This window comes from Oryctolagus cuniculus, chromosome 11 (assembly GCF_964237555.1).
Source record: "Oryctolagus cuniculus chromosome 11, mOryCun1.1, whole genome shotgun sequence".
Classification (NCBI taxonomy): Eukaryota; Metazoa; Chordata; class Mammalia; order Lagomorpha; family Leporidae; genus Oryctolagus; species Oryctolagus cuniculus.
Genome location: NC_091442.1, coordinates 23,098,043 through 23,123,678, shown reverse-complemented (window position 1 = coordinate 23,123,678; position 25,636 = coordinate 23,098,043). Strand labels below are relative to the sequence as shown.

General features: G+C 44.2%; 1 protein-coding gene across 2 annotated transcripts in view; it reads right to left on the bottom strand.

Annotated features, from left to right (window-relative positions):
• TRPC4AP (transient receptor potential cation channel subfamily C member 4 associated protein) overlaps positions 1–25,636 on the bottom strand; it is a 72,733-nt gene that overhangs the window by 14,597 nt on the left and 32,500 nt on the right. The window contains exons 5-9 of one of the 2 annotated variants that reach the window (XM_002710789.5): positions 24,829–24,884; positions 18,270–18,398; positions 14,709–14,916; positions 10,356–10,541; positions 918–1,084 (exon numbers count right to left, since the gene is read on the bottom strand). In XM_002710789.5, the coding sequence (XP_002710835.1) occupies positions 918–1,084; positions 10,356–10,541; positions 14,709–14,916; positions 18,270–18,398; positions 24,829–24,884 (746 nt within the window). The remainder of the gene's footprint in view (positions 1–917; positions 1,085–10,355; positions 10,542–14,708; positions 14,917–18,269; positions 18,399–24,828; positions 24,885–25,636) is intronic. The other variant, XM_002710788.5, reaches the window with a different exon arrangement.

Genomic DNA, 25,636 nt, shown 5'->3' with positions numbered 1-25,636 from the left:
AGAGGACTTCTCACTTCAGAGTAAAAATCAAATTCAAGTGGCTTCTGCCAGCCCGACAGGGTTTGGGCTCTTGCTGCCCCTTCAGCCCTCCTGGTTGCTGCTCAGGCCAGTCCGTCCAGCCGGCTACCTGTTTCACCAAACCACTCGGTACCCCCCTCTACTGGGCAGGCTCACTCATTTTCTTAGGGACAATGCCATGGCAAATGTGATCTTCTCAGTGAGTCTTCTCCCTGGCTACCCTGTTGCAAAGTGTTCCACACTTCTAAAACGGGGATAACTGCATCTGTCATCCAGAGTTGTTACAGTCCACTGTGGGACTTAGGCAGGGAAGGGCTCCTCTGGAAAGCCCTCCTCTCCTTGCCTGGTTTCTTCCTAGCAAACAACAGTCAGCACGGAAGGGTTACCTTGCAGGGTTCTGGGTGTGTGTGAGTGTGTGTGTGTGCTGTGCACCGTCAGCACCTGCTTTCTCCTACTGTAGGTTACAGGTCCTTGCTCCTCCCTCCTGGATCTGCTCCAATACTCAGCAAACCCCGGCTCATCTGGAGCCTCCCTCAACTTGCCCAGTTTTTGTAAACAGACATAGCTTTGGGCTCTGCCCACATCAGACTGCATCTGCAGGACCAGTCTGTCTAGTCACCAGTCCTTGATTCTCCCCTCTACCGAGGTAAGCTGCCCACCCCTGTCCCATGCTGCAATGCTACCTAGAAATGCTGCCCCTGGCAAGGTTCAGTGCAAAGAACCTGGGCTCTGGAACCAGGCAGGTTTCCTGCCATGTGGAACAGAGAGAAGGCAAAGAAGCCCTGTGCTTTGCTGAGCTGGAGAGACAGAGGGTCTGACAGAGTCCTTGGCAGGCCACGAGCACCCAGGCAGCATCTGCTCATGGCTTCCCTGTTCTGAGATGGCGGAGAGGGGCCCACCTGGTTTCGCTGACGCCCCATCAGTAGCACGCAGAGGACATAGAGCACTTCCAGTTTGTACATGATCTCATGCATAATCTTCATTGACTGGGGCAGCTGGGTCCTAGTTGAAGTGTGAGGCAGGCCATTGTCCTCAGAAGCCCCTGGAGGAGGGAACACAGTGGAGGCTGACACAGCCACCGGGAGACAGGGTTGAGTCACGGCTGGTGAGAAACGTTTCTGCCCCTCAAACCTGCCCTGCACAGACTTGAGGTCACAGAACCATCAGACTGGACTCCAAGCCCACGACAGAGCTTTCAAAAGCCACCAAACTCCCTCCAAACCCCCAACATCCAAGCATGTTTAGAAACTCAGAAAAATGGACACCATAGATCTATTTTATCTCATCACCTTGGACAAAGTAAAAATATTCTGACACAGACAACGTGGTCCCGTGCTCCATCCCTTTCCCCCTTACTCCTCTTTCTGCTGGCTAACCAGACAATCCAGAATGTGGCCAAATGCCCGTGAGAGTAAACTATGTATCTCTTCCTTCAGGTCATGAAGGATTCTGAACACTGACTGGGGCCTCCACAAGCACACACCACTGAAGGCTGAAGACCCAGCCTTTTCAAGATTTTTTTTTCTCTGTGTTTCAAAGAACCATCTAGCTTTCTAAGATTCCACTTTCTAAAGCAGACTAAGGATCAAACTCCCATCAATGATGCAAATGAACATACTATCTATGCAAATTCACATATTTCCATGTTATCTCATCTCACTATTACCAATGACAGCAGATAAGAAACCAGAGGCTTTATGGAACCCATCTCATTTACTCTATTACTCAGTTGAAAAAGACTTCTGCAGGTCATCCAGGCCTCAGTGGAGGGCACTTAAAGGAAGGGAGGGGACCAGGGGATCAGAGAGGGCTCTGGAGTTAGAACTGCTGGTAGGTGACTCTGCGCCAGTCGCCTCCTCCCCAGGCCTGAGGTGGCTTTATGCTATGGCGAGGGTTACCATAAAGACTGAATAGGGGCCGGTGCCGCAGCTCACTAGGCTAATCCTCCACCTTGCGGCGCCGGCACACCGGGTTCTGGTCCTGGTCGGGGCGCCGGATTCTGTCCCGGTTGCCCCTCTTCCAGGCCAGCTCTCTGCTGTGGCCAGGGAGTGCAGTGGAGGATGGCCCAAGTGCTTGGGCCCTGCACCCCATGGGAGACCAGGAGAAGTACCTGGCTCCTGCCATCGAATCAGCGTGGTGCGCTGACCGCAGCGCGCCGGCCGCGGCGGCCATTGGAGGGTGAACCAACGGCAAAGGAAGACCTTTCTCTCTCTGTCTCTCTCTCTCACTGTCTACTCTGCCTGTCAAAAAAAAAAAAAAAAAAAAAAAAAAGACTGACTAGGAACACAAGAAAAGCCTAGCCCCTGATTCTCGAGAAGCTCCTGTCATGGCTGGGTCCCTGTAATTTTAAGAAAGCACTGCTCAGAGGACTTCTACAGGGTAGGTGACCTCGGAGAGTTCTTCCCCTTCAGTTTCCGCATCTTTAGGGCGAAAGGATGGTGAATATCAGCTAAGGTCCTTTCAAACTCCTACTGGAACTGGTGCTCTAGAGGCCTCTGCCAGGGGCTCAACAGTGTGGTGTGAGCAGTGGTCACCAGATACATTCACGCAAGGTCCCCTTGGAAGACATGGTGACTTCTGTAGGGTATACTGGATTTCTCTGAGTGTTGCATCACTAGTATAAAATCACAGCCTTGGAAGAAGACACATTGTTGAATGAAGCACAACAGACGAGGCGGCACGGCTGTGGCAGGAGCACTGCAGAGGCCAGGCTGCTGGGCTGGAAGCCCCTCCTCCAGCTGCACTGTCTGTGCCTCAGTAAAACAGCAGCTGCGGGGCTGCTGCTGCAGCTTAGCCAGGACGGTCACTGCCTGTGGCGCCCGCATCCTATACGGGCACTTGTTTGTGTCCCAGCTACTCTACTTTTGATCCAGCTCCCGGCAAATGGCCTGGGAAAACCAGCAGAGGGTGACCCAAGTGTCTGGGCCCCTGCCACCCACGAGGGAGACCTGGAAGAAAAGACTTTGGCCTGGCTCAGCCCTAGCTATTGCAGCCACCTGGGAGCGAATCAGAGGATGGAAGATCTGTCTCTCCCTCTCTCTCTGTAACTTTCAAATAAAATAAATAAATATTTAAAAAAAGAAAACAGCCATTTTGACAACAGGGTCTACCTCTTAATACTACGAAGATTAAATGGTGGTGGTATTTACAAGACTGTCAGGCATACCTAACTATGTGAAATAGAAGTAAAAAATGAACTCTTTTTTGAGTTTTTCTGGTGATGCTTGATTGCTACTTGCTTTCTGGTCAATCTGCAAGCCCTTAATGTCAACTGAAGTGGCAGTGGTCAAAGACTTAGAAAGATTTTACTGCAGAAAATTCTATCTATTCACATATATTTTCTTATACCTTGGGGGCAAAAACTGTAATTACTCCATTTCCATGCTGGGACTCCTTGGCCCAGCTCCCAGAGCTGCTGATATTGGTTGGGAAAGAAAGAGATTCATAGTGCAGATTTACCACACACGTGACTGGCTGACCCGGAAGGCCTAGGCATCCTCATCTCCTAGTTCCCGGGGCCCTGTGTGGCACACAGGCCCACCTCAGTGACAAACGTGGGTGGAGACACACAGGCAGCTGGGACTCCTCAAGTGCCCAGATTGCACAGACCTGACAAACTCCCTGAAATAAATATTTTCAAGAAACACAGTCTTGAATGAAAAGGTCAGAGCTTAGGAATAAAACCATACTCAAGGATGAAGAGGGGAAAACTAGCTCAAGAGGCCTGCCTTCCCTACAAATCTCTTTGCACCACAAAAGTGATGAAAGCAGTCACCACTCTCAGTGTGTCCACACTTCACTGCACTCCCTAGGGCATTCTCATTTTAAAAATAGCTTTGAGCTACAATTCATGTATCATATGATCTACCCATTTAACCACAATTCAATGGGCTCTGGCATATTCAAAGTTGTACAGCCACCACCACAATCAATTTTAGAACATTTTAATCAGCTACAGAAGAAATCTTGCACACATTTACCAGTAACTCCTTGTTTCCCATCAAACCTCTCACTTCTAGGCAACCACTAAACACATGATCTTCTGTGACCAGCTTCTTTCACTTCGCACCATGCTATCAGGTTTATCTATGCTGTAGCATGTATTTAATTGTTTTAGATCGCTGAGTAATATTTTACTGTATACCACACTCTGTTGACCCATTCCCCATTCATCAGCTAAGACATCTGGGTTGTTTCCATAGCTCGGCTATTATGAATACGCTACAATGAACAGCCGTGAGTAAGTTTTGTCAAATATGTCTTCACTTCTCATAGATATGTATCTGGGCCATGGAGGTGTGTGTTTAATCTTCTGAGGAACTGTCAGACTGTTTTGTAACATGGCCACATCTTTTTACAAGCCCACCAACAGTGAACGAGGATGACTTCCCCCACTTCCTTGCTAACATTTGTCACTACCTGTCTTTCGTGGTAAACATCCCAAGAGGGCATGAAATAGCATTTCACTGTGGGCTTCATTTGTATTTCCCTGATGGCTAATGAGACTGAACATATTTTCAGTGTGCTTACTGGCCACTGCCATATCTTGGAGAAATTTCTATTCAGATCCTCTGTCCATATTTTGAAATGAGTTGTCTTTTTTATTACTGGCCTATGGAGTTCTTCATACATTGTGTATACCCATATCAGACATGTTTTGCAAATATTTTCTCCCATTCTGTGGGGTTTTTCTCTTTTGAGTGCGTTCTTTGAAGCACAGAGGTTTCAATTTCTATGAAGTTCAACTTAACTATTAGCTTGGTTGCTTCTGCTATGGATGTCATTTATGAAATCACAGCCAAATCCAAGCTCATGAATATTTATCTTGTGTCTTCCCCGGAGGATTTTAGAGGTCTAGCTCTACAGTCTTTGATCCTTTTGACTTCAATTTTGCACACGAAGATCCAACTTCATTTTCTGCATATGGATATCCAACGGCCCTAGGACTGTTTGCGAAGAGACTAATTTTCCTGTGTTGAATGGTCTTGGGGTGCTTGATGAAAATCAACTGACCATGTGTGTAAAGGCTTCTTTCTGAATTCTCATATTCCAGGGATCTATATGTCTATTTTTATGCCAGGAGCTAATTATCTTCATTACTGTAGCTTTGTGATAAGTTTTCCAATCAGGAAGTGTACATTTTGTTATAAGGTATTCTTTTTCAAGATTGTTCTGGCTGTTATGGATTTTTTTTTTTTTTTTTTTTTTGACAGGCAGAGTGGACAGTGAGAGAGAGAGAGACAGAGAGAAAGGTCTTCCTTTTTGCCGTTGGTTCACCTTCCAACGGCCGCCACGACTGGCGCGCTGCGGCCGGTGCACCGCGCTGATCCGAAGGCAAGAGCCAGGTGCTTCTCCTGGTCTCCCATGGGGTGCAGGGCCCAAGCACTTGGGCCATCCTCCACTGCCTTCCCGGGCCACAGCAGAGAGCTAGCCTGGAAGAGGGGCAACCGGGAAAGAATCCGGCGCCCCAACCAGGACTAGAACCCGGTGTGCCGGCGCCGCTAGGTGGAGGATTAGCTTAGTGAGCCGCGGCGCCGGCCTGTTATGGATTCTTTGCATTTATTTCTCCATAAGAATTTTAGGATCAGTGATTCCATTTCCACAAAGAAACTTGCTGGGATTTTGGATAGGGACTATGATGAATCTGTAGATTGATCTGTAGGTCAAAGTGTTGGAATACTGCTGTCTTAACAACACTGTCTTATAAATCAAGTTCTTGGAAATATCTTTACATTTATCTAGGTCTAGAGTTTCTGTCAATGATGTGCTGTAATTTTCAGAGTGTAAATTATGTACTTTCTTATTATTCTTAAGCATTTTTTATTTTTACTTCTTTTATAAATGAAACTTACTTTAATTTCATTTTTGGTTTGTTACTTCCTACTATATTTAAATAGTCTTTATTTCTGAACACTCATCTGTGTCCTGAAACTTTGTTGAACTCTTTTATTCATTCACTGGTTATTTTTCATGAATTCTTTAGTTTTTTTCTACATGCAAGATCATGCAATCTGTGAATACAGCTGAAGCCAGGAGCCTGGAACTCCATCCTGGTCTCTCACACGGGTGGCAGGGACCTAGGCAGCTGGGCCATCTTCTCCTTTCCCAGGTTTATTAGCAAGGAGCTGGATCAACAGTGGAGCAGCCATGACTAGAAGCAGCACTCACATGGGATGCTGGTGTTGTCAGCAGCAGCTTAATCCACTCCACCAACTACCAGCTGTGTAAGCATTTTGTAAGTTGCTGTATTTATTTGTGCTAGTATTTTTTGCTTCTACAGTCCAGAGATACTGGCCTATATTTTTCTTTTTTGTTTTTATTAGAAAGGCCAGGAGATATAAAAAGGTCCTCCATTCACTGATTCACTTCTCAAATGCCTACAAGAGCCAAGGCTGGGCCAGGCTGAAGCTGGAAGCTAGGAACTGAATCCAAGTCTCCCACATGGGTGGCAGGGACTCAATTACTCCAGCCATCACTGCTGCTTTCCAGGGTGTACACCAGCCCGAAGCGGGAGTTACAAACACAGCTGGGACTCGTATCTAGGCATTCTGATTATGGGATGTGGGTATTCAAAATGGTATCTTAACTCCTGTGCCAAACGCTCACCTCTATAATTTTCTTTGCTAATATAACATTTTAATTCCTCTAATGATTTCCTCACTATGTTTTTTAATTTAAACATTATTTATTTGGGAGATAGAGAAGAAAGATAAAAGTGAGAGCAGATCCCATCTGCTGGTTCACTTCCCAACTGCTCACCATGGTAGGAACTGGACCAAGCCAAAGCCAGGAGCTGAGCCCTCAATCCAGGTTTCCCACATGGGTGGCAAAGACCCTACCACTTAAGCCATTACTTGCTGCATCCCAGGGAAAGCTGGAATCAGAAACTGGTAGCAAATCCAGGTATTCTAAAATGGGACAGGGGCATCTTAGTCCCACTGCCGCTGCCTCTTCCTCCATTTTTTTTTTTTTTTTTTTTTTTAAGATTTATTTACTGAAAGGCAGAATAAGGGGAGTAGGGTGAGTAAATGAGTGAGTGAGTGGGAGACACACTTATCTTTCATCTGCTGGTTCACTCACAATGGCCACAACAGCCGGGTCTGGGCCAGGCCAAAGCCAGGAGCTCAGAACTTATCAGGATATCCCACATGGATGGCAGGGACCCAAGGACTTGGGCCATCTTCTGCAGCTTTCCCAGGCACATTATCAGGGAGCTACATTGGAAGCACAGCAGTCAGGACTTGAATTGTCACTGCAATTTGGGATGCTAACATAGCAAGTGGTGGCTTAACCAGCTGCACCACAACACTTGCCCCAGCCCCAGTGCCTTCTCACCTCCATTATTCCTGATAAGTCAGCTGTTAATCTTACTGGGATACCTTTGGGCATGAGGAACCAACTGTCTTTTGCTGCTTTCAAAGTTTACTTTGTCTTTTAATAGTTTTATTATGTTGTGTCTGAGTGTGGATCTCTTTGAGTTAATCATAGCTGGCGTTCTTTGAGCTTCTTGGATGTGTACGTTGACATTTTGTATTAAATTTGCAATGTTTTCAGCCATTATATCTCCCATATCCTTCTTTTTTTTTGATAGGCAGAGTGGACAGTGAGAGAGACAGGGAGAAAGGTCTTCCTTTGCCGTTGGTTCACCCTCCAATGGCCGCCGCGCTGTGGCCGGCGCACTGCGCTGATCCGATGGCAGGAGCCAGGTACTTATCCTGGTCTCCCATGGGGTGCAGGGCCCAAGCACTTGGGCCATCCTCCACTGTACTCCCTGGCCACAGCAGAGAGCTGGCCTGGAAGAGGGGCAACTGGGACAGAATCCGGCACCCTGACCGGGACTAGAACCCGGTGTGCCGGCGCCGCAAGGCGGAGGATTAGCCTAGTGAGCCACGGCGCCGGCCTCCCACATCCTTCTGATAGTATTCTGAGGCTCTCTGCTTTTCTTACTTCCCGCCATTCTTCAGGATGCTAATCTCTATCAATCTATCTTTAAGTCTGCTGTCTCCTTCTTGTGCCAGTTCCATTCTTAGTTATTATACCTTTAGAACTTCGATTTGGCTCTTTTTTATGTTTCCTGTCTTTTTATTATTATTACTTTATTATTATTTCCTTTTGATGGGCTGTTTTACCTCATAGCTCTCTTTAAGTTCTTTAAACAGTTTCTTTTAGTTCTTTTGATCATGTATTTAAACATGCCTGTTTTAGGCACCAGAGTTGTGGTAAAGCAGGTAAAGCCACCACCTGAATTCATATGGATGCTGATTTGTGTACTGGCTGCTCCAATTCCAATCCAGCTCCCTGCTAATGTGCCTGGGAAAGCAGCGGAAGATGGTCCAAGTGTTTGGACCCCTGCCACCCATGTAGGAGACCTAGATGAAGCTCCTGGCTTCAGCCTGGCATAGCGCTGGCCATTGAGGACACGTTGGGAGTGAATCAGCAGATGTAAGCTCACCCTCTGTAATTCTTTCAAATAAATAAACAAATCCTTAAATAAAATGGCTATTTTGAAGTCATTATTAAACCTGCATAACGGGGCCAGCACCGTGGCTCACTCCGCCTGCGGTGCCGGCATCCCATATGGGCACCGGGTTCTAGTCCCAGTTGCTCCTTTTCCAGTCCAACTCTCTGCTGTGGCCCAGGAGGGCAGTGAAGGATGGCCCAAGTGCTTGGGCCCCTGCACCCGCATGGGAGACCAGAAAGAAGCTCCTGACTTTGGATCAGCGCAGCGCCGGCCATAGCGGCCATTTGAGGAGTGAACCAATGGAAGGAAGACCTTTCTCTCTGTCTCTCACTCACTGTGTCTATAACTCTGTCAAATAAAGTAAATAAATAAATAAATAAACACCTGCATATATGGGTCCTTTCAGGGGGCAATTTCTGTGGCCTTTTTCTTGTGTAAAAGTCAAAACTTCCTGTTTCTTTACATGTCTCAATTTTTGTTAAAAACTGGACATTTTAGGTAATATACTGTAGCAACTCTGTGCATCAATTCCTCTTCCCACTTCAGGGCTTGCTGTTTGCTTATCTATTGAATGACTTGCCTAGACTTCATAAAATTTATTTTTCCAAAGGATTGGTTTCGCCTTTAATGTGGAACCTGAGAGAGCATGGCCTTGGGTGTGAGAGGATGAGGTTTACCAAGGCTCTCTTTGGTGCCTCCCCTGCTCCCAGTTATGCTTTCTGCTTTATCTGGTATCACACCCAGGGAGCCACTAACTGGTGGCTGAATGCTCTACTGTTTCTGACAAGGTCCTGAGGCATAAATTGCTCCAGAGTCTGATTCAATTAAAATTGGGCAAAAATGGTTTTTGACACTGAGATCTGTTCTGATTTTAGGAGAGCTTTTAGCTGTTTCATTGGTTCTCTAGTGAACTAGTTGGCCTATGGTTTATCTTGTTCTTGATTAGTAAGAGTTCCTGGCCTTATTTGCTTGCCACCAAAATCTGCATTGTTTTAAGAATGTCCTTATGCTTAAACTTCCTCATATTCTGTTCTTACCAACTGCCTCTCCTTTTGGGCAAAATCTTTGAGCCACTGTGCCGCGCAGGGTAGGAGCCTCTCATCTCAGCTTGCCTCTCCTGGTGTGGAGTCTCCAAAGGCAAGGGAGCTGGGGGTAGGGAAACGGGAGCCATAGCAACCTCAGTCTGCAATGTCTGGGGGTAAAGCTTCCGTACCATTAGTGTGGTGTGGACCTGGATGGAGAAGCGAGCCCCTCACCTCCCAGCCATTCTCACCAAAAACTTAGCCTCTTCAACTTGGAGTTGTAGGGAATAAAAAAAAGTTGGTGGCCTGTCCCTTGGAGTAACACAACATATTCCTTCTTTGGGAGATGAAGAAGTCCTGGGTTTGTACAATTTGACCCCATTCTGCTGGCCAGTCAAATGCTTCAGAGATGGGCACCTGACCCAAGATGGGCTGAGTCCTTCATCAGAAAGCTGCCCCTGAGACTAGAGTCTATCCATGTACTGACTAGTCAGCCTACTGTCTCATGCTAACAGAGGCACCAGGCACTGGAAAAAGGCTAAAAGAATGTATGGAAAAAGATTCCAAGAAAAAACTTCCTAGGAATGCTCTGCTTACTGGTTCCAGTCAGTCCGTGAGAACAGCTGCCTCAGGTTCTGCACAAAGTCCTTCTCTGCAATTTGGTTCACTCTGAGGAAATCCAGGGAAGTTTCTGAAACAGCTATCAAAGCTTAACAGCCATGGACAAGGAATGCCCTGAGGAAAATTTTTCCAGGAGGAAATCTCATATCGGTTCTTCTTGGTAAAGAGGTTAAGAATGGCTCCAGGAAACCAAAGGAAAGCGCCCCCCCCAGCCCCAGGATCCCCCCAGGTACCTTGATTGTGCTCAGACTCCTCGTTGGCCACTCGCATCAGGGCATCTAGCACCAAAGCGTTGTCCAGCCACGTGTACCACTCCTCCAGCTCCTGAAGGAAGCTGGCTGTGCCTGTTGACTCTGACACTTTTCGAGTTGCCAGTTTGCAAAGCCGCTCAACAAAGCCAGGGATGCTGAGAAGGGCCGCTGCCAGGGAGAGAAGAGGATTTTGAAAACACAGACAAGCAAACCAGCTCTAAAGCCCTCTACAAACAATCTGCAATGATAGGAATGATTCACACTGTGATATCAGCCAGTTAGAGATGCTTTTTTTCTTTTAAAGATGTACTTTTTATTTGAAAGTCAGAATTACACAGAGAAAGGAGAGGCAGAGAGAAGGAGGGAGAGACAGAGAAGGAGGGAGGGAGGGAGGGAGGGGAAAGGTCTTCCATCTGATGGTTTACTCCCCAACTGGCCACAATGGCCAGAGCTGTACCGATCCGAAGCCAGGAACCAGGAGCTTCTTCCAGGTCTCCCAGGTGGGTGCAGAGGACCAAGGAATTGGGCCATCATCTACTGCTTTCACAAGCCACATCAGAGAGCAGGATCAGAAGCAGAGCAGCTGGGACTTGAACCAGTGCTTACATGGGATGCAGGCACTGCAGGTGGCGGCTTTACCCACTATGCCTCAGCACTGGCCAAAAATGGTCTTTTAAAAAGAAATGCCAGGGGCTGGCACTTGGTGAAGAAGGTATATGGGTGCCTCGCGTCCTAGCTGCTCCACTTCCCATCCAGCTCCCTACTAATGGCCTGGCAAAGCAGCTAAAAGATGGCCCAAGTGCTTGGGCCCTATACCTGCATGGGAGAATTGGAAGAAGTTCCTGGCTCCTGGCTTGGATCGGCCTAGTTCTGGCCATTGCAGCCATTTGCGATGGAAGACCTCTGTGTCTCCCTCTCTCTATCTGTAACTCTCCCTCTCAAATAAGAAGTCAGTCAGTCTTGCCCTCAAATAAGTAAATCTTTTTTTTTATAATCTTTTTTTTTTTTTTGGACAGGCAGAGTGGACAGTGAGAGACAGAGAGAAAGGTCTTCCTTTTGCTTTTGGTTCACCCTCCAAAGGCCACCGCAGCCGGCGCATTGCGCTGATCCAAAGGCAGGAGCCAGGTGCTTATCCTGGTCTCCCATGCGGGTGCAGGGCCCAAGTACCTGGGCCATCTTCCACTGCACTCCCTGGCCACAGCAGAGAGCTGGCCTGGAAGAGGGGCAACCGGGACAGAATCCGGCGCCCCGACCGGGACTAGAACCCGGTGTGCCAGTGCCGCAAGGCGGAGGATTAGCTTAGTGAGCCACAGCGCCGGCCCAAATAAGTAAATCTTTAAAAAAAAAAAAAAAAAAGGAAATGCCAACGGGCCAGCATCCCATATGGTTGCTGGTTCATGTCCTGGCTACTCCTCTTCCAATCCAGCTCCCTACTAATGGCCTGGGAAATGCATAAGATGGCCCAAGTGCTTGGGCCCCTGCTATCTGAGATAGAGAGACGTGGAGAAAGATCCTGGCAACTGGCTTGTGGAGCCACTGCAGCCATCTGGGGAGTGAACCAGCAGATGGAAGATCTCTCTCTCTCTCTCACCCTCTCCCTCTCCCTCTTCCCCCTGCTTACCTCTGTCAAATAAACAAACAAATCTTTAAAAAAAAAAAAAAAAAGGGAATTGCCATGACAAGGGAAAATAGTGAAAGTTACAGATACAAGGCAAATTTTTAGCAGGTGTAGGGAAACAGGCTCTCTTGTATCAACTGGTCAAAAAATAAACAGAAATAAATTTTATGTCTTTAATTTGTGTGTTTCTGAGCCAAGAGGTCCATTTTTGGAAATTTCCCTAAGGAAGTAACCATTTGTATACACAGATATCTGTATAAAGATGTACATTGACACAGTTTCTTTAGTAGGAAAAATATGGAGGTAACTAAATGTTCTTCAGTAACAGACTAAATACAATGATACAGTCATACAAATGGAATATAACATGGATACTAAGAATGAGATCACATAACATGTTTATATAGTGACTCCAAGTTTGAATTTATTTTTTAGAGAAAAAGTAAATGATCAAACAGTATTGGTTTAAGCCCATGTTCTTAAAAACTTTCAGTATCTGCTTCCTTAAGCTACACATGAAGAGTGGAAGCACAGGTGTTAGTGCTATGGAGTAGCAGGTAAAGCCACCACCTGCAGTGCCAGTATCTCATATGGGTGCCAGTTCTAGACCTTGTTGCTCCACTTCTGATCTAGCTCTCTACTAATGCACCTGGGAAAATAGAAGATGGCTCAAGTACTTGGACCCACACCACCCACATGGGAGACCTCAAAGAAGCTCCTGGCTCCTGGCTTCAGCCTGGCCAAGCCTTGGCTGTTGCAGATATTTGGGGAGTAAACCAGTGGATTTCTCTCTCTGTCTCTCCCTAACTCTGTGTTTCAAATAAATAAATAGAAACTCATCTAGAAACTTTATAAAGACCTTTTTTTAAATCCTCCAAATCAAAGAAAACTGGGTTTGGGGTTAATACCAAACCAGCCTGACAAGAAGTCCACGTTCAAGGATGAATAATGGTGGCTTCCTTCAAATCTGTTTACATCTAGGCATGTGAAAATAATTCAAACTAATACTACTACTAATAATATAACTAATAATAATCTGCCAGATTAATTTCCTCAATGGGAAACAGAAAGACAAAAATCATTAGTACACTGGCACTCACAAGTTTCCATACTGCATCTTTTTGACCCCATTTTCTCATACACACAATAGAGATATTAATAATTTCTACTGCACAGGACCTCTTGGAGAACTAAATAAAATCACTTCTAGATAAAACAGTTGGGTCAGTGTTTGCTATAGAGTATGAGTTTAACAAATGTTGCCTTTAGCCACTGCCTATACGTGTATATGTTTAAATCAGCTTTATATATATATAATTTAATTGTAAATCACATATTTTTTAAAATGTATGTTTTACGGTTTACTACAGTGAGAACTTCCCAAATGTCCCAAGGAGAAGGGGAAATAACACCCTTCACTGACCAAGAAAGGTCTTGTATCTATGGACACAGAGGAAAAGCAAAGCTAGAGGAAGACCCACTTATCTGGGGTCCACAGACTTCAGTTTTTCCATATGACTGAAACACATAAAATTACATTCCCTAACATCCTGAGCGGCACAGCACGACCGCGTGCTACTCCTAACTAAACCGCACAGAGAGTCAGTGAAGGACCCCTCTGAGTAAGGAGGAGGCTGCTGTGCCGCACTTGGCAGCTCTGCAGAGCCAGCCCTGGGGATGCACACAGCAGCAAACCAGGCTTCAGCAACAAAGCTCGGTTTTCAGAGCATCATCAGGGCCGCCTTCGGATGGTCATGGCTTTCCTCTGCATTTTTATTATTTTACCTTGTCTATTTGGCTAACCCTAAAGTAAACAGTGATATGTTTTATATTTACAGTTTTTCTAGCCTGTTCACATTCATGAACTAGGTTTTAAGACACATACATGTTTCAGCTGAAATACGGATCATCTATATTCTTATGGATGAAACAGATATATACCCAGTTTCCCCAAAATCCTCTTAAGTAAGGATATTTTATCAACAGAACAGAGCTCTTTTGCACTCAGAAGAAATAGGTGAGTCAGAATAATGTTTTGAAAAATGATTAGTATACTTACATGGTCATAAAATCAAACAATATATAGAAACATACACTAAGAAGCTCCATTCCCACGGGCTGGCACATCTACTGTTTCCAGCCACATGCTAACAGGTCAACCCTTTAGGTTTCCCATGTATCCTTTCTGTTTCTTTACGCATAACATAAAACAAATGTAGGTCTTTTTTGTCCCTCCTTGCCTAAATACAAAAAGTGATTCTACACACTGCTCAGCATCTCATCATTAACATATCTTGGAGATCCTGCATACCAGTACAATATCATCTTTATTCTTTTTTAAGCTACAATTTTCCATTATATATTCTATAAATTAAGTAGTCTCTTGCTGATGAACACTTGAATTTCCATTCTTTTGTTATTACAATGTTACAAACAATAACCTTGATATTCTATTTGTAAGATAAAAGCCCAGCAAGTTTAGTAGACCAAAAGGTATGTAGATCTGTAATACTGATAAACAGTGACTCTCAACTTTTTAAATTCAAAATCTGATAAAAGCTACAGAACTTGGTCCCCCAGAATAAGGAACAGACACAGAGAGTTTACACTCCGTAAGTGGAGCCCTCCCATGCGCAAAACTCTAGATACTGAAGGCTGGACAATTTGGGAAGGGTCTCAGTCTACAACCACAAATCCTGCAAACTCAGAAACTTCACCTTGGTTGATTTCAGCTGCAGAAGGCCCCAAGCTCAAGCTCTTCTTCTGCTGAGCATTTTTGGCAAGAAGCGTGTGCTTGTCATCATTCCCTGTATCCATCTCTGAAATGGTGACAGCCAGAATCCGGCAGAAATTAGCAAGCTGCTGCTGATCGAAATTGGATACTAAGGAACTCAGATTAGGGACTTCATCTAGTCGGATCATTTCCTAAGAAGACACAAATGAAACAATTTCCATGCTCATTTCACTCAAGAGACTGGGTATGCCCTCTGCTGTGTCCACTTCCTTGTACCCCTACGCAACTGCATTCCCTTCTCCTTCCCCAGACAGAACCATTGTTTTGAACTTTGTGTTGGTTACTCTTACATAAATTTTTATACTTAAAATTTATCTTCATTAAAACACATGGACTTCTCTCTGCATCCAGTACAAGTTACATCTTATCTTACTTTTGACTCAACACTGAGACTTATCTACACCAAGGAAAATAACTGGCAATCATTTTTTACCATTTTACTCCACATTTTAGTCAGTCTCCTTTTTATGAGTATTCAGGTGAACTACAACTTTTCACTATTAACTAATGTTGTACTGAACACCCCTACAGGTGCTCCCTGTGTACATGCGTATGTGACCATTTCTCTGAAATAAGTGGAAACAGTTATTCTTGTCTTTTTCTAGGCTAATAATTTCCAAGGATTCAAAATTAACTTTAATGTTTATTAAGTTTTAATACATGTACTTTATCAAGTTAAGGAATTTCCCTGCAAGTCTTAGCTTTAAGTATGAACAAGTATTGAATTTCATAAAATACTTTGTTACATTTTCTTCCTTAAAATCTACAATTTTGTGAAATATACCACATCTGTTTTGAACTATCCTTGTAGTCCTCAGAAGACACCTGGTATCCTCCATTCCACAAATTTAATTTCCACTGGACTATCTCTTTACCGCTGCATGAACTTGTAATAATCCATTCCTACATCTGTTTCCCAAACAATCTAATGCCGCTGTGAGTGAGAATTGTGTCTTCCCTTTTCTCCAGAGTCCCAAAGCAGAGGATCTCGTAATGAAGCTATCAGGAAATGTGCAATGAACAAACAAATGATTCCTGGAAGGCCTCAAGAATCCCACTCCCCTCTGTTTCTGGTAATGGGGGAGGACAGGTGTTTGCTGTGGTGGGCACATCTGGGGGGTTTCTTCCTTGCGCCAGTACACAACAAACATCACTATACTGAAAGCGTGACTGGAGCCCATCAGTTCCTTTAGCCCTTACCCAATTCAGTGTATGGGTCCCAAATCTGGCATTAGAAGCCTGCTTCATTTTGTTGTTTGATTATCTCTGCCTCTCTCTCAGAAGTAAACACTCTGGTAATTGCTTATTATCGTCTTTCCACTAAAACAGTTTTAGAAAGACTGGCATTGTGGTGTAGCAGGTTAAGCCGCCACCTGCAACACCAGCGTCCCATTTGGGTGTTGGTTCGAGTCCCAGTTGCTCCACTTCCCCAACCTTGCTCCCTGCTAATGTGCCTGGAAAAGCAGCACAGGATGGCCTAAGTGCTTAGGCCTCTGCACCCACGTGGGATGCATGGAGGAAGCTCCTGGCTCCTGGCTTTGGCTTGACTCAGGCTCAGGCCCAGGCTCAGGCTCAGGCCCAGGCCCAGGTCCAGGCCCAACCCCAGTGGCCATTTGGGGAGTGAACCAATGGCTGGAAGGTCTCTCGCTCTCTGCCTTTCAAATAAATAAAAAATAAATCTTAGGGAAAAAAAAACCCTTATTCTGATGTGAAAAATTATCAGCAGTGTACAAGCGTTTCCACTGATAAACATTCCTTTTTTTTTTTAAGATTTTATTTTATTATTTATTTGAGAGGCAGAATTATAGGCAGAGAGAGGGAGAGACAGAGAAAGGTCTCCCATCTGCTGGTTCACTTCCCAGATGGCTGTAATGGCCGAAGCTGAGCCTATACAAAGGAGGAGCCAGGGGCTTCTTCCAGGTCTCCCATGTGGGTAAAGGGGCCTAAATACTTAGACTATCTTCCACTGCTTTTCCAGGCCATAGCAGAGAGCTAGATTGGAAGACGAGCGGCCAAGACACAAACTGGCACCCATATGGGACTCCAGCGCTGTAGGCAGAGGTTTAGCCCATTAAGCCACAGCGCCAGCCCCCGCTGATAAACATTTATCACCAACATTTGTTCTCCTTCTCACTGTGGTATTGATTTGCATTTCCATGATTATCAACAAAGCTAAGCATCTTCTACATTTATGGATCATCTGTTTTTCTTCTGTGAAATGCTTGTTCATATCATTGCTCATTTTTTCACGCTGATTTGTAAAAAATGCTTGATAAGTTCTTAATACCTATCTTTTGTTACCTTCCAAGTTGGTGATTTGGGTTTCTACTTCCTGTATGATGTCTATCCCCATTCAGACTGCACCAAGGTACTCATAATGTTTAGTAGAATCCATGACCATGACTATTTCTTGTAACACAAAAAGGAACGAGAAGGAGCAATCCTGGCCTCCAGCAGTCTAGATTTCTGTCCTAGAGGTCCCCTTTCACACACTTGCTGGAGCACACAACTATCGGAAAAACAACAAAGCCTTTTTATCAAGGGCACAAAGGGTCTGTCTGGGGCCTGCACACATCTCCAGTGTGTTCCTGGAGACAATGGGCCACTTGTATTTCTTCTGCCTGAGTGGTAAAAAGCAAGGCCTGGGGGAAGTGCATCAGAAAGACAGAAATCAAAGATGGAATCCCCACAACGCAGATGGCATCGTCTTCCCTCCAACAGCAACCTGTAGGAGGCAACTCATCAGTTAAGAGGAATACATCTGTCAACCAACAACCAACATGGAGGCTTAGGACAGGCATGGACCAGGGAAACAAGCTCCAGGTCCTAACAAGCATTACAGCAAACTCTAACATAATGCATTTCTAACAGAGACCTTTGGATGAATCTTGTGGGAGGAGTTCTTGATGAGAAATTTTTCATTTAGTGTTTTCATTTCATTCACAATTTTTCAAAAACCAACAAATCACATGAACATCTACTTGATGGCGAAGTGGTAGGATTTCAATGTTTTATCTTTATGTCTCATTGGTATTAATTAACCAACTCGAAGGCCAAATATTATCACCAAAGGAACATATCCCAATGAATGAAGGCTTCACAGCAGGAAAATGGAGTCACCACATCACACAACAGTATAGGTATGCTATAAAGAACTTACACCATAATAATTAGTGAGGGCAATTTGATTTCGGCAAAGTGACATTAACCATCACATAAAATTCATAAAGTGAATCTGATGTTTTGAGTTTTATAATTAGATTTGCTTCAATTTATATGTTAATTTAGATTTTAGATTCATGTAAGACCCATCAGTAAAAGGAGTATAACCTAGTTTTATACCTGAATATACCCAAGTAACACAAAAATAAATTTTAACACATGAGTATGGAAAATTTATTTTCAAAGAATTCTGCATTATTCAGGTTTGAGAATTCAGTGGTCTGAGATGCCCTCCCCCACATGGCTGGAGGACACAGCTCACCTTTTTAACACCCAAAATATCTTCAATGAGGGTTGCTGTTTGTAAGAATGTCTTCTTACTTGTCATCAATGTAAACAGGAAGATCACAAAGTCATTCTTTTCTGCCAAACGTTTTGTAACTCCTTCCGTCTGTCACAAGGAAGAAGGGAGAAACAAAGCAGAACAGGTTGCAATCACAAAATAAAATATGAAGAGCAAAGTACACCATGCAGCCAATGGAAAAGCAATCCCATCTTTAAAAACGGGCATAAGCCAAGAAAAGTGGGATGTCCTGAGTTAACTGTAGGAAACGTTTCTTGACTCCACAGCCATGAACAAAGTCTTCGAGCACCTACACAGTTAGGAGCCCATTCTGGAGCTGAGAATGAGAAAAGCAGAAGGCAGGGGCCTCAGTTGGGCTGTGAAGTCTAAGTCCCAGAGATCTCCTTTTAGAAGAGAAGCTAAACTCAACCGGTACAGAAACTGGGTGACTAACATAGGTGATTCCTACTTAGAGCTCAATCAAGATGAAAACTTCACAACCAGAAGGAGTTTTCAAAGAGGGCTTAAGGTTTCTAACGGCCATTCTCAAATCTGCAATCAACAGTATTTGAGGGTGGGTGTTTGGTATAGTGTTTAAGATCCCACTCTGGATGCCCGTAATCTGAATCGGAGTACCTGGACTTGACTCCAGGCTCTGTTCCCAATTCCAGCCTCAGGCTAATGTGTACTCTTGAACTCAGCAGCTGATGGCTCAAGTAGCTGGGTCCCTCCCACTCATGTGGAAGACATGGACTGAGCTCCTAGCTATGACCTGGTCCAGGCCCAGCCATCGTGATTCCTTGAGGAGTCAATCAGTGGATGGGAGCTCTTTCTAGCTCTCAAATAAATTTTTTAAAAGATTTATTTATTTATTTGACATGCAGAGTTACAGATATAAAGAAGAGACAGAGACAAAGGTATTCCATCCACTGGTTCACTCCCCAAATGGCCATACAGCCAAAGCTGAGCTGATCCGAAGCCAGAAGCCAGGCGCTTCTTCCAGGTATTCCACGTGGGTGCAGGGACCCAAGGACTTGGGCCATTTTCCACTGCTTTCCCTGCCACAGCAGAAAGCTGGATCGGAAGAGGAGCAGCCGGGACTAGAACCTGCAGCCATATGGGATGCCGGTGCCACAGGTGTAGGCTTAGCCCATGGTGCCACAGCATCAGCCCCAAAATAAATTTTTTTTTGAACAGGCAGAGAGAGAGAGAGACAGAGAGACAGAGAGAGAGGTCTTCCTTCCATTGGTTCACTCCCCAAATGGCCATACAGCCAAAGCTGAGCTGATCAGAAGCCAAAAGCCAGGCGCTTCTTCCAGGTCTTCCACATGGGTGCAGGGACCCAAGCACTTGGGCCATCCTCCACTGCACTCCCTGGCCACAGCAGAGAGCTGGCCTGGAAGAGGGGCAACCGGGACAGAATCCGGCGCCCTGACCGGGACTAGAACCCGGTGTGCCAGTGCCGCAGGCAGAGGATTAGCCTATTGAGCCGCGGCACCAGCCTGCATGAAGTCTTTCTAGAGCCACTGCACATGTGCCACTCCTCTTCCTCTGAAGTCTCAAAGCACCTGGTCTTCACCAGTCCAGACCCTGTACCATGCCCTCTCTGCCCCAATCCCATTAACTGTGTACCATCTAAAGGCAGGAATACAAATCATTCATCATTGTATCCCAGGCATCTAGCAGGCGGCCTAGAACATAGTACGCACACCAAATGTTTGCTCAAGGAATAACAAACATGGGGTATGAGAGAAATAAAGGAACTAACTGGTCAAAGAACTAAAATGTCAGGTTCTGGGGCCGGCGCTGTGGTGTAATGGGTAGAGCCGCCGCCTGCAGTGCCAGCATCCCATATGGGTGCCAGTTAGAATCCTGGCTGCTCCGCTCCCAATCCAGCTCTCTGCTATGGCCTGGAAAAGCAGTACAAGATGGCCCAAGTTCTTGGACCCTTGCACCCGTGTGGGAGACCTGGAGGAAGCTCCTGGCTTCGGATGGGCTCAGTTCCGACTGTTGTGGTCAATTGGGGAGTGAACCAGTGAATGGAAGACCTCTCTCCCTCTGCCTCTCCTTCTCTAACTCTTTCAAGTAAGTAGGTAATTTAAAAAAAATTGCTGTGTTCTAAGAGGTTTGACGTGTGGCTAGCATCTTAGTGCAGTGGATTAAAGCACTGCCTACAACGCTGGCATCCTAGATGAGCACAGTGCAAGGCCTGACTGCGCCCTGCGTGGGCCTGAGAAAGCAGTGAAGACGGCCCAACTGCCTTGGCCCCTGCCACCCACACGGGAGACCTGGAAGAAGCTCCAGGCTTAAACCTGGCCCAACTCTGGCTTTTGTAGCCATGTGGAGAGTGAACCAGCAGATGGAAAATCTCTAACTCTAATTTATTATTTAAACAAATAATAAAAATTTAAATAAATAAATATTATTTAAATAAATAAAATAATTTTATTATTTTTATTTTTATTAATTTATTATTTTTTAAGTTAATAAATTAACTTAAAAAAAAGTTTGGATTAGGACTGCAGTATTGCTAGCTTAATCCCTCTCTCTCTCTCTCTCTCCCCACACACACACGCACCTATCTTGGAGACACCAGAGTCTGGTAGTTTTAATATTTTTCTTCATTCTTTTCAGCCTCTAAACTCAACAAAATTCCTCCAAGAAAACTGCAGCAAACATGACTTCTTTTTAAAAGATATAGTCTAATGTACAGGTAAACACAGTTTGGCAGATGAGAACCCAGAGCTAGAATACTTTACAATCAGTGCGATGAGATGTGCCAAGGCAAATTTACTATTCAAAATGAAATCATCAAGAGACTAAGCTGAGCATGCACATCTTCACGGCACAAGACTACACAGGACACTAGCTGGAGAAGGCAATGTCTGTCTGGCTCTCTGTTAACACTCTGCAGCTGCAGCACTGGCTCAATCTTTAGAAAGGTGTTTTCCCAATCACACACAACCAACTGCACGGACTATGAAATGTGAAGCAGGACTGACTCTAGCTCTACTCAGACAAGCAAAAGTTCTGGAATATCAAGCATAAAAATCAAAAATAAAACAAAAGCATAAAGGAGAAATAAATTTATCATTTTCTCAAAGCATAAAACTGTATCTTCAGGCCATCCAACAGGCGGTCCTGTTGCCCTGCCCAGCTACCTGGACTACCCGCCATTCTCCTCGTCTCAGTTTTCTGAAGTCTTACCCACAGATGGGATAAAGGTCTTCCTCTTCTAGAAAGCCTTCCTTTTCCCTCTGAAAAAGGCAGACAATCCTTCCTTCCCTCTACATCATAAGTTCTTTAACTGAGCTCCTAATTATCTAAAATGATAAAGTATTGTGTGCAAATGCACTTTTCTGCGGAGATTTTTCATATTTTAATATGCGTTCTTGACTTACCATCTGCTTACTATCTAAACCAGGAGCAACAAAGTGGCATTGAGTGGACCAAGCTGTATTTGGCCAGTGATACTCCAAAAATTTAAATTTAAACATCTTTAGGTAGGACAAGCTAGCTCCATGTTAGTCACAATTTATTTAACTCCCCATACTCCAACATGGGCAGTTTCAGAACATTTCCTGTTTGCCTGATCACTGGAGGCACTGGTGTCTGCAGTTATAAGAGCCTTAGGTTCTCTAAACTGGAACTAAGACAGTCCATCAGAGTTAGACCTTACCATCCTAGTTCCTTATTGTTTTTTTGTTTTTAAACTAAACTGTTTAGTTAAAAACAGCCTCATAAAACTGTCAATGATGGAATCATGACATCATATACTGTATTTCATTTGTTAAGATTTATTTATTTATGTATTTGAAAGGCTGAATGAGAGATAGAGGAGACAAACACATGGAGGTATCTTCCATCCACTGGTTCATCCCCAAAATGACTACAACAGCCAGGGCTGGATCAGGCCAAAGCCAGGAGCCAGAACTCAATCTAGTTCTTCCACATGGGTGGCAGGGCCTAAAATTTGGGCCATCCTCCGCTGCTTTCCTAAATGCATCAACAAGGAGCTGGACTGGAAGTGGAGCACCCATGGAGCCGGCTTTGTGGCGTAGCAGGCAAAGCTGCTGCCTGCAGTGCCGGCATCCCATGTGGTCACTAGTTCGAGTCCTGGCTGTTCCACTTATGATCCAGTCTCTGCAATCGCCTGGGAAAGCAGTAGAGGATGGCCCGCCCAAGTCCTTGGATCCCTGTACCCGCAAGGGAGACCCAGCAGAAGCTCCTGGCTCCTGGCTTCAGATTGGCCCAGCTCTAGCTATTGTGGCCATTTGGGGAGTGAACCAGCAAATGGAAGATCTCTCTGCCTCTGCCTCTTTGTAACTCTGCCTTTCAAATAAATAAGTAAATCTTTAAAAAGAAAAAGATCACTAGTGACTGCCAAGTTGCAAAAAAAAAAAAAAAAAAAAAAAAAAAAAGTGGAGTACCCGGGACTGAACCAGTGTCCTTATCAGATACCTGCATTGCAGGCAGCAGTTAAACCCACTGCACCACCACATCAGCCCTAGTAAGGACAATTTTTCACTGGTCTTAGTCCCAAGAAATTGTGCATTTCCTGAACAGTTCTTTTTTCTTCTATAGATCTGTCTGCGTCACTAGCTACACGTGGCTCCTGAGCACTTGAAACATGGCTACTCCCAACTGAGATATGCTGTGTATAAAAGTCACAATGGATTTTGAAAGCTTATTAAAAAAAAAAAGAATTTAAATATCTCAACTATTACACTGATTACATGTTGCAATGACAATACTCTTGATACATTATATTGAATAAAATGTATTAAAATAACTTCACCTATTCCTTCCTACTCATTTTTTTTCTCATTAAAAAAAAAAAGTAGGGGGAGGCATACTGGAGTACATGGGTTCCATACCCAGCTCCACTCTTGACTCTAGCTTCCTGCTAATGCAGATTCTGGGATGCAGTAGTGACAACCAACTCAAGTGATCCAGTTCCTGCCACACACGTAGCAGATCTGGATTGAATTCCCAGCTTCAGGTTTCAATCCGATCCAGTCCCAGCTGATGCAGCAAGTGGAAAGTGAACTAGAAGATGGGAGATCAATTTTTTCTCTCTCTGCCCCTCTCCCCACCTCTTCTCTCCCTTTCAAAGAAAGGGAGGCTGCAAGGTAATTTAAAATAAACCAGAAAGTTTGCATTGTATTTCTATTCCACTGCTTTAATACAAATTGTGTCAATGTTCAAATATACTTCCCTATTTGTATTGGCTGCCAAGAAGCTCAAACCCCAATTTGTGCCTCATCCTCAGCACAGATGATTTTATGCTCTACATTTTTAAATCAGTCCAATTCCTGGCTGTACATTATATCCCCACCCTTGGTTTATCCTTTTCCTTCAGACCTACTTCTAAGTTTGTGATGCTGGTAGATTTTAATACTCTCACAGGATACCTGAACTAAAAAGAGGTAAGAAAGGAAATGTAGTTAAATGTTCCTTTTGCATTTCCACAGCATGTAAGTTTCACTTCCATAATAGCACCTGTCTCCTTCTATGTGTTCTGTAAGTCACTGTTCATATAGTTTATGACAGCCAAAGTTCCTAAAAAGCACTGACTTGTAAAAACTGTTTATGTACTGTTTTAAAAAGTGTTTTTTATGTATCATCTTGTTTAGTTCTCACAATAATTCTACGGTGTTAGTACAATTTCTAACTGCACTCTACTGCAGGACATTGAGGTACAGGGAGGTACACGAAACCGAGAGCCAGAACACAGAATCCAGTTCTAACACTAAGTATCACACTCTGTTCTTTCTACTCAATTGCTTCCCACATCCACCACTCTTCCTGGCTCAGTAGTCAACCCAGCAGACTGTCCTACTCAATATATGGGTGGGGCTTTCTAGTCCTTGTTTTGTTTGTTTTCTAAGGATAGGTGTGAAAACAAAGTGAAAAGAAATTTTAAAGGTCACAGGGATTCTGCCATTGTTTTATCACCTTTTAACATGTTAACTGTTCAGACAGCTCAGATACTTCCTAAAGCAGCTCAGTCTCTGCTGAAGTTACCCTGGCTCTTAACAACTACTACCTAGGGCAGCTGTTGTGGCTCAGGAGCCTGTATCTCATAAGAGAGTGCCAGGCCAGCTACTCCTCTAATGACCCAGCCTCCCATGTAAGAGCCTGGGAAGGCAGTGGAAGATGGCCCCAGTACTTAGCCCCTGCCACCCAGGTGGGAGACCCAGATGAAGTTCCTGGTTCCTGGTGTAGTCTTTGCTCTAGTGGACAATAGGGAGTGAATCAGTAGAAAGACAAACTCACTCTCTCTCTCCCCTGCCTCCTCTCCTTCTGTCACTCTGCATAATAATAAATAAATAAATCATTAAAGAAAAAAACAGTTATTACAAAATGCTTTCCCATAATTTCTATCTGTTGGTCCTGGTTCGACAGCACACATAAAATAAGTCCAACTCCCTCAAAATCTCAATTCTCATGGATGCAATCCCACTCAAATCTCCCCTCCTCAGCCATCACAAATGTGGCAGCAAGATAAATGGAGCGCCAATGGCAAGGTACTTACGCAGACACAGGTATTGTACAGGATGCTCAAGCAGTCCTTGGACATTTCATCACTGACTGAAAGCACAAGAAGAATAACTGGTTATTTTTCTCATTGAAAAGTATGTTTTCAAAATGTAAAAACTACAATAATTCCCTCCAAAATGATTACTTTCCTTTTAGTGTACTTCCTTCCAGTCTGTGACTATCAGAGATTTCCTTAGTGCCCATCAGAATCGACAAAGCAATTCGTTTTTGGTTTCACACAGTAGCCATTTTCTTGTTAGGTTCCACAGTCTTTATAATTTCATTCTTTTGTGATATTGTTAAATAAAGCCATGTTTCTTCTTTATCTTGCTTAGAATATATTCAGAGTTTGGGGTTTTCTGCTATTTAAACCTCTCTGTGTAGTCCTTTAATGCTTGAGTTGAACTGGTTCCTCACGCTACATTTTCAAAAACAGAACTATTTAAACTGCTCTTGTTACAAACTTCAATTGAAAGCTCTATTAAACAGCAAACAGGAATACCATTTATACTACAGACACCCCAACTGACTGTTTTCTTTAGATCTTTTGCTATCATTGCTATTTGTATTGGACAGCTTTGATCATTTAACCTACTATTAATTCCAATAAAGAATTTCCTACTTATCTATGAGCAGAAACAGCAGAGCAGCACAAAAAGGAAACTTAATTTTCATGACACCCAAACCAGAAGATGACAAAACTACACTTAACCAAGGACAAAGCGTTTTGTCTGTCATTGCTTTTATTTTTCTTATAGTTTTCATTTACTCTGATGCTGTCCAAAAAAAAAAAAAAAAAGCTC